General features: G+C 38.0%; 1 protein-coding gene across 2 annotated transcripts in view; it reads left to right on the forward strand.

The window, feature by feature from the left end:
* The first annotated feature begins 2,578 nt into the window (after positions 1-2,578).
* The window catches only part of Tmprss7 (transmembrane serine protease 7), a 33,880-nt gene continuing 21,416 nt past the window's right edge, over positions 2,579-15,042 (forward strand). The window contains exons 1-7 of one of the 2 annotated variants that reach the window (XM_021263795.2): positions 2,579-2,709; positions 9,803-9,870; positions 10,187-10,380; positions 11,355-11,393; positions 12,379-12,607; positions 13,964-14,094; positions 14,739-14,851. In XM_021263795.2, coding sequence (XP_021119454.1) covers positions 2,617-2,709; positions 9,803-9,870; positions 10,187-10,380; positions 11,355-11,393; positions 12,379-12,607; positions 13,964-14,094; positions 14,739-14,851 — 867 coding nt within the window. In that variant the 5' untranslated portion in view covers positions 2,579-2,616. The remainder of the gene's footprint in view (positions 2,710-9,802; positions 9,871-10,186; positions 10,381-11,354; positions 11,394-12,378; positions 12,608-13,963; positions 14,095-14,738; positions 14,852-15,042) is intronic. The other variant, XM_021263793.2, reaches the window with a different exon arrangement.

Genomic DNA, 15,042 nt, shown 5'->3' on the forward strand with positions numbered 1-15,042 from the left:
CTTGGGTGCTGTATCTCTTCATCTGGCTGTTCATTTCTACTCTTTATAATATCCTTCATAATAAGCCAGACAGAGTAAAGGTTTCCTGAGTTCTGTGAACCATTGCAGCAAATTATCACATCTGAAGTGGTTGTGGAAACACCTAATTTGCAGAAGCTGTGTACTGTACGCAGCCTAGGGACCTAGTATTTGTGACTGGAATCTGAAATGGGAACAGTATTGTGGGACTGAGTCCTTAATCTGAATAGCTAGTTCTAGAATTAAATTGCATTGTTAGCTACCCAGTTGGAGTCTGTGGAGAATTGAAGAACTGCTTGGTGTGGGGGAAAAAAACTCCACACATTTGAAGTTGGAAGTATTTTAAGTAGAAAAACCAATTTCTTCGGTATATTCTCTAGGATATTAAAATCGGATTGTAAAGCAAAATTTAAAGGCAAAGAATTAATGAATAATCTCAAACAGTTTGGGTCACGTATATACAAATTGATCACATATAATTTACTTGGCACAGTGTAGTTCCTCAGGCTACCTTCAAAAAGCTGACAGATGCATTTACTACTTTCAAAAAGCTCCCAGTTCAGTACTGGAGTGTGAGTTGTTTATTTATTTTGCTTAAGTGATTATTTTGTGATCACAGAAGAGAGGCATTCAATCTGCCTAGGAATGGGGTCCAGAAAAACAGTTCCTGCAAATATACTTGGAAATCTTGGGAGTACCCACTGTGTGTGGCCTCTGTGGTAGGTATGGGGATACAGACTGGCAAACAGACAAACAATTTATGCCTTCTAGGAGCTTACAGACTAGTGGGGGCATTTGGTTTGGTCTATGGGCAATTGAAACAAACACACAATTGCAACTGAAAGGAAGACAATTTATATTCCTGCTGTACCTCAACTGATGGATTTGTATTGGCTTGGAATTATTGCATAATTTGGACTACAATATACTTGTGCACAAGTAGTTTGTTAGCTGTGTAGTAATCGAGAAGGATATTTCATGGAGACAGACTAGTATGAGCAAAGACAATCTAGTATAGGTAAGTAACAATTGTTCAATAGAAAACAAGTTAGTCTGATCTGTGAAATTTGGGCATAGAGTGTAGCCTTGAGAATGAGGGGGACAGTTAATTAGGGAGATCATGGAGGATCTTGTATATTGGACTGAAGTAGAGTTAAGTAAATATAATCAGATTCAGTGCTAAATTGATCTCTCTTGCATTGCTACTGTTCTGACCCTTGAATACTTACTGATATGAGGAGGATGTGTGAGCTTCTAGAAAGAACTCATAGCCTTCACTCAGATTTAAAGAGTCTGTAACTAAAAATATCTAAGAAGCACCTGCGTGATAAAAAGAAAACTAAAGACAATTATTGTTTTATACGGGAGACCTAGCAAGGTGATCTACCATGGTCAATAACTAGAAAGAACAAATCCAGCACAGGACTCCAGGTCTCCTGCCCTCCCCTGTGCTCCCTACCCCTCCACAGCCTCACTGTTCTACTTGGTGTCAAAATGACTATCGTTAGGTCCTACGATGGAGGCTGCTTCCTGTCACCCCTGTAGATTGCATCTTCTTTTTACTTCATCATTTATTTGGCATTGCTATGTGGTGGGCCTTGTGCTAGCAGGAAACATTCTCTTTCTCTCTCCCTCCACCCACTCCCTCCCTGCCTTCCTTCTTGAAAACATGTATTGAGCTCCAAAACTAAGCCTGGAATTATCTAGTTGGCTCCTGAGAAAAAAAAGTAAGTTGCTGTCCATTTTCTCTGAGAGCTTTCTCTGACACAGCCAGCTGCAGAAAGGAATGTACAGGGCCAAGGGATCCTGGGGAGGGTGCCAAAGTGGGGAAAAACCTTGGAAACTATTAAAGAAGGGTGAGAGGTTAGGCTCTTATTTTCCCTAGCTATTGCCAGGTGTCCCAAGGCAGTACAAAAGCCACAGCCTCTCTTTGCCTCTCGTCTCTGCAAAATTTCTGGGATGACCTAATATTCAATGCTACAGTCTTCAGGGGGCAGAGACTTTGAGGAGTACCTGACAAAGAGCTGTAGGACACACTGTTTGGCTCATTGGAAGGCTGAGTTTTCCATGCCTTGGACAGAACTGCAGATTGACCCAGGACCTGAGTGTTAGGCCACATAGTCGGCGATGGACAGAAGCTCCACTGATGATCAACAGGACCTGTTCCCTTCTTTCCCAATACTCAGTTTGCTGCTGAGCTTGATGGTACATGGTTTTACCTTCTTGCATTCCATAGTCTTGGAACCCATGAAAATTGTATATATTCTTTTTAACTCTTTTGAGACTCTAGCATTATAGCTTCTACCTTTAAATCTTGCCTATTGTATTTGGCAGAAGCAATCAGAAAGAACATAGCACTGTAAGAGATATAGTGATTTGCTGCTGATGGAAGAGATACCATTAAGTACTTTTAGAAGAGCATCGTAGAATAAGCTTGAGTAAAGTGTGTGGGTGCTAAAATAAAATCATTTTAGGAGCCTCAGACTAGCATTGCTCAGACAGCGCCTTGATGCCATGCACATGAGAAAATCCCCTAATCACCTTCTCTCCTATTTTGCAGGTAAGACAGAAAGCAAAGATGCTTTTTATTTTGTGGGGATGTTTCGCATCACCAACATTGAGTTTCTTCCTGAGTACCGACAGAAGGAGTCCAGAGAATTTCTGTCAGTGGCAAGGACTGTGCAGCAAGTGGTGAGGTGAAGGGGATGCGGGAGAGGCCAGCAGGGGGAGCCAGCGGTGCTGAGGGGTTAGGGCTTGAGAGGTGGGCTTGAGAGGTTGGCTTGAGAGGTCTGACTCACTGTCCAAGTGAGTGAGTCAGATTAAGGGAAGCACAGGACTGGGTGGATGAAGGGCGCTGGAGGAGAGCAAATGGGACTTAGCGCATCTTTGCTATAATACAGAATTGCTTCTCTCCCTCTCCTTGATGTAAAAAGAAACAGCTCTCTTGACTTCTGTTTTTCTTACCTGTGAAATAAAGAAACTGGGTCAGGTGATGCTTAAGATGATTTCCAGCTCTGATGTTACATGAATACTGATTAACTCTGTGATTGTGCACATTTATTTCAACCACTGGCAATCTCTTGGCTGTTGAAAAAAATTGCTCATTTAGAACTCATAAATATTTATTGGAAAGCTTAGTAAAATTCAGAGAAGTGAAAAAATTAAAATATTTAATGTTTCATTAGAGAGAAAGCCCCTTTTTATTCTGAGCTGCATTGACATAGGAAATAATGCAATATTGGAGTATTAGTACTCAGTTTTGTAATGATGTTTTCTTTTTAATATAACTTTGCATGTTTCTATGCTAGTAAATATTCTTTCAAATGCATAAGTTCTATTCACCTCAAAGTTAACAAATTCTTTTTTATTGGATTTTTAAACTGTTTTCATTTTTTGCTATTACGGAAACATGCAACAACAAAACTGCCACATAAATCATATGTATCTCTGGTTACTTCCTTAGATGATTTCCTAAAAGTATAGTTACATGGGCAAATACAAAAATACTTATTCATTGCTCTTGGCACATGCTGCCAACTAGAAAGTTTCTGCCAGTTTGTATTTCTACAGTCATGGGGAGGGTTGCTGGGCTGTGACCTTGATGATGTGCCAGGCACAGTGCAGGACAATGACAGCACCTGGAGTGGCTCTCCTTTACTAACCGATTGCCTTCTGGAACCTGGGCATGTTATTAACCCTTTACTGCTAAAACATGTGCACCAATTATTCTTCAGAGTGTTCCCAGGAGTAGGCATTTCAATCATTACTTTACTGATGAAAAAACAAAACAACAGAACAAAAGCAAGGGAGGCTCCATGAATTTAGGCAATCTGCTCTGTGTTGCACAGTGAATTTAAACTCCATCGCTCATGTTTTTGCACCATACTATGTGTTTGTAAAGGTTTTTAATGTTTATCCTGGACAATTAGGTTAGGTTTTGCTACTGTATAGAAAAGGGAACACAGGAGGAGAAGACTAGAGAAGAGAAGGAGTTTGGTTTTACGAATACTAAGAGAGGGCAAAGAAGGTAAATTGATTAAGAGACCTCTCCTTTGAGATGCAATTATTGAGTTCTAGGGGAAAATATAACATCATTGATCACATCCTACTTTTGTTACCACATAGCAGTGGTTCTGACAGATTCCAGGTTCTTGAGTGCAGCAAGCAATAACTAGCAAAGCATAGACTCCACAGTGGGGGAAAAGTAATTACATCTACTGAAGGCCACAGAGAAATGGATGATAGAAAAGGAACTCTGCATGCTGAGCAGATAAATCAGGCCCTTGGGCTCAAGAGGAAGAGAGGGATGGAAAAGGCTTGCATGTGCTTTGGCCGGGGTTATGGGACTCTGAAGGTGTCTACTGAGCTCAGGGAGGCAGAGGGAGTAATTGGAGGGATGGCCTGAGGGTGGTGCTCCAGTTTGCGTGAGTGGAGATGAGTGAGTTCCTCAGCTCCCAACATCCTATCTGCACTAATCTGAACATACAACTTTCTGATCTGGAGTCAAATACCACTGTTTTACCACAAGGCCTTCAGAGCTTCAGTTTTTAAATAGCTGGGTGCTTCCCTGAGAGACAGAGCTGAAAGGACATGGTGGACCTGGCTGTGGCAACTACCCGCCCCCTAGCGGCTGTTATAGGAACGAGTCCTTAAGAAAGAAAAGTTGGGTCAAAAGCTATGAAAATGGGATTAAATGAGTTTGATTTGTTAACTGTGGAGAAAGCTTTTGAAGTGGGCAGAACACAGAAAAGCTTGATCAGAGTCTTTAAAGAGAGCAATAAACAAATTAAGGTAACTATTCTTCACAGACAGACAGAATGAAACTAAGTAACCCAAGAATTGCTTCAGTAATAATGTATTTTAATTTAAGAAACAATGTTTGGGTTTAGAGTTAGAAGCCTTTAGTTAGAGGCTTGCTTTTCTCCTTGGTAGCTGACAGGGAATGGCATTGCAATGTGCAAGGTAGTGTAAAAGTTGTACCAATTTTTTTGACCCAAAATGAGCTCTTTTTCCCTCTCGGGATTGTGTGACCAGTAGCAGACCGAGCACTGATTAAGCAGTGAAGGAAAGGTAACTCTTGGCCCAAGGATAGGAGACACTGGAGACAGCCTCACAAGTCAGCCTCTCAGTCTACTGGAGGGGGAAAGTCAGAGATATAAGGTAAAAAAATGAGAGGGAGGAATAAGTTAATAAAGGTGAAGAATATTCAAGTCTTTTCTGGGACTGGGCAGAGATTTTCTGGGGATTCAGGTACCACTACGATGGGGGAAAACAACTGCCAACATGTTAGATGTTAGATGTTCATGGTCTCAAAACATCCACAAATGAAATTCCGAACCAAAAGAGGAGGTTAGGAGAGTTTTATTGGAAATAAAAGTAACTCCTGGATTTCAAGGAGGAGTCTCAAGTGGATGGCTGCTGAGGCTTTTTTTTCAAGGGTATTTCATACAGCAAAATCACAATATGGGTACAATGTGGGTCACACTGTAATTAACCTACAGTTTTACAAGTATAGTCACTTAGCTAATATTGATCCAATGGAGATGCCAGGCATTAGCAAGGGTATATGGCTAGCATCATTGATCATTAACTTTAGCTTATCTATAATCTCTAATTGTAGAATGAAGAAAGGCATTTTGGGGAGGGGAGGGGAGTGTGAGCCAGATGGTCTGGTCACCTAGCCTATGTGTCTGGTGCTTATCTGGGCTCAGCTGGTCAAGTGGTACTAATTATAGTATAATGGCAAGTTGCTGTTTACTTCTAGGGAGGGTTGCATGTTACTTTCTTGAGGGCTCAATGGCTCTCTATTAATTTTTATCTAACTTACTACCTCTCTTTGATCCTTGTATGGTTCTTTCCACTTGTCATTGTGCCAAATATCAACAGTCATGGTGTTGAGGGTATGTCAGAAATGATATTATGAAGAAGGTAAGAGGTTGAGATTGTCTGGTGGTCCTTCTGGCAGCCATGTAATATCCAACTAGTTTTCACTAGACCACCTGAAGAGAAACTTCTGAACTTCAGAGACCCTACCTGCAAAGATAAAAAGATGGGCAGGCCACCATACCACCTCCCTCATGGCAGAGGAGGTGAGCCAATCCCAGTGCCCAGGAGGAGGCTTCCCAGCCACCATTCCACTGCTCCTAGGGTAGAGGAGGTAACCCAATCCTAGTGCCCAGAAGGAGGCTCCCCATTGTCATTCCACCACTCCCAGGGCAGAGGAGGTGAGCTGCATAGGCGCCAACAGCATCTGCCTCCCCCCGTCCCATGGAAATGAGAAGACACATAAACAAGCCTCAAAAACAGACTTCCAGATCACCTAGAGCAACCCCAAAGGGAAACAAGATGGAACAATCTGACACCCAACCACCTGAACTCCCTAAACTGGCAACAAAAGAGGATCTGGAAAAAATGAAATCAGAAATAATTTCTCAGATAAAAACAGAGTTTGTGCCCATAGTGCAAGACATGATTAATAAATCTAGAGAGGACACAGATAAAAAAATAGAGGAGCTGAGAAACATGATAGAATCCCAACATGGGAAAGAAATGGAATCCATAAAACAGATACAAACAGATTTCCAGGAGATTAAAAAATCCACTGAAAGCCTGCACAGCAGAATGAACCAATGTGAAGACAGAATTTCAGATATAGAAGATAAGATTGCAGTTAGTGACCAGAAAAAGACAAATTGCTTCAAATTTGTAAGGGACCCCGAGAAATCAATCCAGCAGCTGCTAGACAATGCAAAGAAGAATAACATAAGACTGACTGGAGTCGATGAAGAAATAGAAGAGAGTGCAGATGACATAAAAAACTGTTCACAGAAGTGATGGCAGAAAACCTCCCAAGCAGGGGAAAAGAACTTGACATACAGATAAGTGAGGCATAGAGGACTCCAACAAGCCTTGATCAAAAAAAGTTTACACATAGGCCTATAATAGTCAAGATTCCAGAAACCCAACAGAAGAACAAAATTCTACAAGCAGTGAGAGAAAAGAAACAAATCACATGCAAAGGAAAGCCCATCAGAATCACAGCAGACTTCTCAACACAAACCCTCAAGGCAAGAAAAGCTTGGAGTGACGTATTTCAAGCCCTAAAGGAAAACAGCCTCCAACCCAGATTGATGGACCCTGCAAAACTATCTTTCAAAATGGATGGAGAAATAAGATACTTTCATGATAAAGAGCACCTTAAGAACTTCATGAATACCAAATTAGTACTCCAAAAAATTTTAGATAATATCCTAGGAAAAGACAATGAGGATCACAACCCCAGGAAGCCCAGCAGAATGAATCCATTGAGCATGACAAATTAAATGCAAAGGAGGAGAATCCAACAAAAAGAGAAAGTCATGACAAGGCTTTTAAAACTTTTAACTTCATCTCCCTATGAGTGTATAATTCAATCTTGTTATTGTACTGATCAGTATTTTTCTGATTCTAGTGTTGCACACCTTTCCTTGTGATGTACTATCTATTTATCAATTTCTTGTGTCTACTTTTTAATTGGGTTATCTATTAATGAGCTGAAAGGGTTCTTTATATATTCTGGTCATAGGTTATATGCATTGTAAATATGGTCTGTTTAAGGACTACTTTTCATTTTAACGATGTCATTTAAAGTTCTAAATTTTGATGGAATCGCATTTATCAATTTTTTTCTTTTATATATCATGTTTTATGTATCCTAGGAAGTTCTTGCCTACCCTAAATTCATGAACATTTTCCCTTATAATTTCTTCTTAAAGTTTTACAGTTTTAGTCTTTCATATTAAGGTTCATAGATCCTTTCAAGTTATTTTTATGTATGGAAATAAAGGGTTGAGGTTAATTTTTTATATACGGATACCAGGTGTTCCAGTGCCATTTGCTGAAAACACTATCCTTTCTTCGGCTCTTGAATTGAGTTTATATTCTATAAAATGTTAATGTTAAATAATCTTTCAAAACTCAGTGGACCATATATGTGTGGTTCTATTTCTAGATTCTCTGTTTTATTCCAAAGATTTATATGTCTTTCCTTACACCAACACTGCCTTGATTACTGTAGCTTTAGAGGAAGTCTTAAAATTAGGTACTAAACATCATCCAACACTGTTTATTTTTTCTTTTTCTTTTTCTTTTTTTAGGTCCTTTGTACTCCTACACAACTTTTAAATTTCAATATCCAATTTTTCATTTACAGCAAGTATACATAGACCTGAATTTTTATATATACCTTGTGCTTTCTAATCCTGCTAAATTCAAATACAAGTTCTAGGGGCTCCTAGAGATTTCTTAGTATTTTCTCTGTAGATGATCATTTCATCTACGTATAAAGATTTTGCTTCATTTTATTGCCAGACTATTTTGGTTTAGGCCTATGTTTCAAAGTTTAATGGACAAATGAAGAGTAGGCATATCTGCCCTTGTTCCCCACCTTAGGGAGAAAACATTGTATTTTCTCCATTCATATAAGGCATTTTTGTTGGAAGTATGGAGTACATGTCTTTAATCTGTTGAGAAGGTTCTGTTCTACTTCTAGTCTCTTGATAGCTTTTACCATGAACAGCTGCAGTGTTTAGTCCAATGCTTTTTCTCCAACTAGTGACAGGATCATATGGCTTTTTCCTTTCCTCTGTTAAAATGATGTCTTTTGGAGGTGGATCTTCCAATGCTGAACCAACACTGCCATCTCTATAATAAAACTACTTTCTATATACTACCAGATCTGACTTCTAATAGTTTGTTTTGTTAAACAAATTTATATCTATGTTCATACTTTTTTCTTCTATTATCTTTATCCAGTTTTAGGATTAGTGCAATGTTGATTTTCTAAAATGAGGGGAGAAGTGTTCCTTCTTTTTCCTGCTTTAAATGTTTGATATAATTTATCAGTTAAAATATATATGAGGCTGTTGTTGTCATATAGGTAAGTTTTCAAGCTAGGAATATACTTTCTTTAATAGGCGCTATTCAAATTTTATATTTCCTCCAGAGTTAATTTCATTAATTTGTCTTCCAAGGTACTTCTTAGAAGTTGTCAAACTTATTTCAAAACAGATTTTTGTAATATGCTTTCTATATCCTTTTAAATTCTGTTAAATCTGTGGTAATGTCTTCTAGATCTTGATATTGTAATTTTAAAAATGTATAATTGAGTGCCAGGGATTTCGCTCAATGATTTTGCCACCTGCTGTGCTAGCACAAGGACCCAAGTTCGATCCTCGGTACCAAAAAAAAGTATAATTGATATTGTGTAATAGGAAAAAAAGGTCTAAAGGAGCGGAAGTGGGAGGGGTAGGGGAAAGGAAAGAAGGGAAAAGAAAAAATATGAGAAAAGGAAAAAATGGAAACAAAGTCTTTGCAAATAGGGAAGGGTGGAGGGGGTGAAAGGAGGGCAGGGGAAGGGGAAACAAAATAAGAACCAAGATACTCATATAATGGTACAAGATCCCAATGATGAATGTAGCTGTATTTTATACCTAAAATGTACCAATAAACTTAATGGGAACAAAAGATAAAAACATGGGAGGCTGAAGCAGGAGGATCATAAGATCAAGCCAACTCTGGACAATTTAGCAATTTAGCAAGACCCTGTGTCAAAATAAGAAGTTGAAAAAAGTGCTAGTGATGTAGTTCAGTATTAAGGCTCTGGATTCAATCCCCGGTATCACAAAAACAAACAAAACAAAGCAATTAACACAAAGTAGAAATTCAAATTAGGTTGCCCAGGTAGTATACTGGGTAACATGGAAGTCAAGTTTGAATTAAGACAACTTAATTATTTTTTCCCCAGGTGAATCTTGTTTACACAACATCTGCCTTCTCCAAATTTTATAAGCAGTCTGTTGTTGAAGATGTCAGGTAATGTATGTCCCTTACTTTGAGGATATAGTGAATAGAGATTGATATCCATAGAAATAGTATATTCTCCCCGGAGATGCAACTGTATGGTAATGATTCCAAATTTGAATACAACACAGTGATCTGAATTCATGTAGTATGATGCTTTCCTTTTCCAATCCCCAATAATAGGAGCCAATGGCTACCTAAAAAGGCACTTGGGTTCAGTCAAAGGATGTGCTCATTAGCTTTGAATATGTTAGTTGGGTATCTGCTTTCCTGAGAAAATTTATTTCCTAAGAGGGAAACCCTGAACATCTCTATCTTTTCACTATAGCAGCAACAACAAAGGTGGCCTCCTTGTCCACTTTTGGATTGTGTTTGTCATGCCACATGCCAAGGGCCACATTTTCTGTGAGGACTGTGTGGCAGCCATCTTGAAGGATTCCATCCAGACGAGCATTATAAACCGGACCTCTGTGGGGAGCTTGCAGGGCCTGGCTGTGGACTTGGACTCTGTGGTACTAAATGGTGATTGTTGGGTAATTCTTTAAGCAGCACTTCTGATACTTGCCATTACCATAGTCAGCACTGTAATCAAGTGTTCCCTTCCTCAATCCCAGTGGCACAGGATTAGCTGAAGGCATTGGAGCTACATTGGTTAAGGATATTGCTAAATGTTACACACAGTCAATGACTGAAGAATAGAATTGAAAATGTGGTATAGAAAAAATAGAATTTTAAAAAATGTAGCCCACCTTACATTTACTCTGCTTATGCATCTTCAAACTAAGTCCCCACAGAACAAAGTCAGAAAATGAAGAATTTTGCAGAGCTTTCTTTTGTCTCTTTCCTTGTGTAGACAGAATTATATCTATATTATGTAGCATTACTCAGTGCTCCAAAATGGCCTATCTCATATCTCCATCAAATTGCAAATTATATCACTTTTTTGACAGTGGTATAAATGGTTTAATCATTGTGTAGCACAATATTTGTGCAGATTTGTCTTTTGGTTTAGTTATATACATATATAGTTATGTGTATATATATATAATATATACACATACATATATATGCTATATATGCTAGGCATATGGTAAATGGTTGATAAATATTTATTAAGTGAATGAATGAAAAATCCCTAGTGAAAAATTCTGCAAGGATTTACTATTTCAGTCATTATTTTTACTTGCTTGGTTGCTTTCTTACCTTTAAGAAATGTTTAGAACTCATAACTGTGTAATTTGAAGGATACAGAAGTAAAGAGAATAATATACTAAACTCTCATAAAATGTATTCTTAGCTTCAAAAACTATCAATTTAGAGCTGTAAATCTCTAAATATCCAAATAGCTACCCCCATCACTTGATTATCTTAAAACACAGTCTCATTTGTGTTTGATTGTTTTAAAGAAGGACTGAAAGTAATTTTTATTAAGCAAATTTCTAACAAAATAAAACACTAGGACCAACAGTCTATTTCTATGTGTTTTTTCAATGCAGCTGGGCTTCGATCAGATTACTCTTCGACCATAGGATCTGGTAAATTCTTTTGTGTTTCCCCTTTACCCATCTCTCCATTACTATCATTTTTTTCATAGTTTTCCTTTTTTTTCTTCCATGATTTCCCCTTTCTAATGATATTTGGTAGTGCTCTTCTGGTTGCAAATGACAGAATTGACCTAAGTGCAAAGGAAACTTGACAGGTGTGTGTAACTGGGGCAAATGTGGGATGTGGTGACTTGAGGCATGATTCAGTCTAAGTTCTAAAATAGTATATTGCAGGGCATTGTTGTGCACACCTGTAATCCCAGCACTCAGGAAGCTGGGGCAGGAGGATCACTGTGAGTTCAAGACCAGCCTGGGGTACATAGAGTTCAAGGCCAGACTGAAGTACACAGTGAGACCTTGTCTCAAAAAACAAACAAACAGAATAACAACAACAAAAAACAACCCCAAAACAAAAACAAAAACACCATATCATCAGGACTCTGTTTTTCTGCCTTCCTCTGTTATGGCTTCATTATCAAGTGTGTTCTTTCACTGTGATAGTAACAATTGCCACCAGTATACAGATCAAGCTTATAGTTTATCATTGTCTCAATCATGGTAGAAAAATATCCCGCACATATTTCTTGATAGCTTTTGAAGAAGTACTGGAGCTGAATGTCATTACCCAGGTTACCAACTTGCCTATTCTTGGACCAAGTTCTTTGGCTCTGATTGGCCAGGCAGAATCACGTGCCCATCTCTGGAACTAGGGGTGAGTTTAACCCCAAACAGGCTATGTAGGCAGAGGAGGGATGGCTTCCTAAGCAAAGTCTAGGGGCTGTTACCCAAGAGAATGGACTAGCAGACAGCACATGTCTTCCACATGACCTCTTTTGCTCTTGACTCTTCTACAAAGATTTCTGGAAAAGTCATTCCTAAAAAAAATCAAAGATAAATAAATCCAGAAAGAAAAAAAAAATAGAAAGAAGGATAGAAAGAAAAAAAGAAAGTCAAAAGGCAAGTACTGTCTCCACAGACAAAGGCTGCTCTCAGTACTTCTATGCAGATCAACTGTCTCTCCACTACCCGCTGGAGATTTCTGCAACCTCAGGGCGGCTGATGTGTCACTTCAAGCTGGTGGCCATAGTAGGCTATCTGATTCGTCTCTCCATTGAGTCCATCCAACTGGAAGCTGACAACTGTGTCACTGACTCTCTAACCATTTACGACGCCCTTTTGCCAATTCGGAGCACTGTTTTGTACAGGTAAGCGTGCAGGCACTATTGTTGATAGTGAAAAGATTTTTTTTTTTTTATAATTTCTGCTTTGCAGTATATTAGTTCCCCTTGGATTTTAAGAAAACATTTTTGTGTACATTTATGGAGTCAAAGACTGACCTCTGCTCTATTTTTCACCTTTATATTTTTGTACCTTTGCCAGAGTTCATTGGATTCAGTGTTTGTTTTGCATTTGTAAAACAGTCTCTCAAAATGAGGAAAGCAGAACCTTTAACCAATCTATCTAAAAATGACAGATATTTTGGTTAATTTTACTTTTATTACAGTGACAAAGAAGTCTGGTGTTCAAATAAATGGCAAAAACTCTTCTATGAAGAATAAATATTCTATGATAGTTACATAGCATTAGTAAAACAATTCTTTTTACTACAAAGATGAAAGATGTTTGTTGTAGCAAATGAGGTCTGTTAGAGAAAATTGTATCAATTACTTTATAGTCTGATTGCCTAGAACACATTTCTGTTATATTTTAGCATAATTTTTTCATGCCATGCATACGTACATACATGTATTTATCTACCCCCTAATATTTTTTACTTAACAGTAGACATCTATTTAAGGTTACTTAATATTCAATAACTTTATAATGCCAAAAATAATGGGCTTTCTTAATAAGTTGTGACTTATTATTCGCTGTTAAAAAATATGTGAATTACCTTACTATTTTAATAGAGTTTATGTATATCACAGTTTTTTATTTGGGTATGTGCATACGTATTTTTATTTTAGTGATCAATATGCATGTTAAAAGTTCAACATTATATAAGGATATGCAATACAAAGTAAGTTTTAAATTACTCTCATTTCTCAATGACTTCTAGTTTCTTTCCATCCGTCCAGATATTTTTAGCACTATCTCATTGAATCCTCACCACAATCCTCTGAGAAGCGTACTGTTATTACTACTACTGTTTCATAGGGAACTGGCACTTCCATGTATTTAGTTGCTTGATTGCCTGGCATCTTTTATCTAGTTCATTGGGGGAGCTGATTTTGGAATCCAGTATTCCTGTTACAGAACCCATGAACTTAATGACTACACACCTTGCCTTTATAACTTATTTGCACTCAGAGAGGTGCCAGGGACAGGCATCTAAGAGAATCCTTTGGTGGAAGCTACTGGACAAACATTTCTGCACCTTTTGCAGCTCCATCCCATTTGCAGTACTCTGTGACCACTAACTGGTAAAGACCTGGCTGCAGAGACTGATTCTTGAGAAATGGGTAGATGGCTCTGGAAATGTGTGGAATTAATGTTGGCTGGGGGGTCTATTCCTCAAATGGCCTATTATTTATGTACTTTGTTTTGTTATCTGATTTCAGACTTTGTGAACCCACAAGAACACTAATGTCATTTGTTTCTACAAATAATCTCATGTTAGTGACACTTAAGTCTCCCTATATTCGGAGGCTATCAGGAATTCGGGCATACTTTGAGGTCATTCCAGAACAAAGTAAGTCTTCTGCAATTAAAAAAAAATCACTTATGGAAATACATATCTTCAATACTTCAGGCATCTTTTCTCTCCTGAAGCCGTATTATAGTATTACTTGTATTAGTCATTATTCTGATTGATTCAGGGCCCAGTCAGTCAGAAGAGAAAGAACAGAGTGAATGTAATAAAGTACTGGTAAATTGACATACAGGTATTGAGTAGGTAACTCAAAACAAGAAAACCTAAAGGATGTAAGAGATGTAGGAAGCCCTCAGGTTGGAAGAATGCAGGAAAGAGGTTGAAACTGTCACAGCTTAAAGGTTGGGGAGGAAGTCTGTTGCATGAATATCTGGCCTCTTTGGAGAAGTTGCTGTTTAGCTGTGTTGAATCTTGGAGTTCAGAATTATGTTTCTAAAGCATCCTACATATCTGTAGCCAAAATACAGGATTTGAAAACAAACATGGAACTTGAGAACAAGTATTTTAGCTAAACATCTGTACAGTGCTATTTCTTAAAAAACAAAAACCAACAACAAAGTTAAAAAATATACCAACTTGCTAATCAGGGAAGTGTGCATTTATAATTACAGATATGTATGCAGTGCATTTTTGTATAATTTCACAACTTCAAGTCATTGTGTTTTACTGGATATCTTTTTCAGAATGTGAAAACACAGTGTTGGTCAAAGAAATCCCTGGCTTTGAGGGGAAAATTTCAAGTCCATATTATCCAAGCTACTATCCTCCAAAATGCAAGTGTACCTGGAAATTTCAGGTAGCTGAGTTTTATCAGAATCTTAGGAAAATATTGTTATCCTATTTTGGGTACAATTTTATTGTTATTTTTCATTATCTTTATTTTTTAAATTCCAAAAATAATATCATTTAATTTTATAAAGTTTGAACCTTATCAAAATATAGGAACTAAGAAGTGAAGTTTTCCTCTAAGTTCAACCCTCTGACAAG

The sequence above is a fragment of the Heterocephalus glaber genome, unplaced genomic scaffold (genome assembly GCF_053883595.1).
Source record: "Heterocephalus glaber isolate CG9 unplaced genomic scaffold, H.glaber_assembly_v1.0 deba00000122, whole genome shotgun sequence".
In the NCBI taxonomy this organism is placed as follows: Eukaryota; Metazoa; Chordata; class Mammalia; order Rodentia; family Bathyergidae; genus Heterocephalus; species Heterocephalus glaber.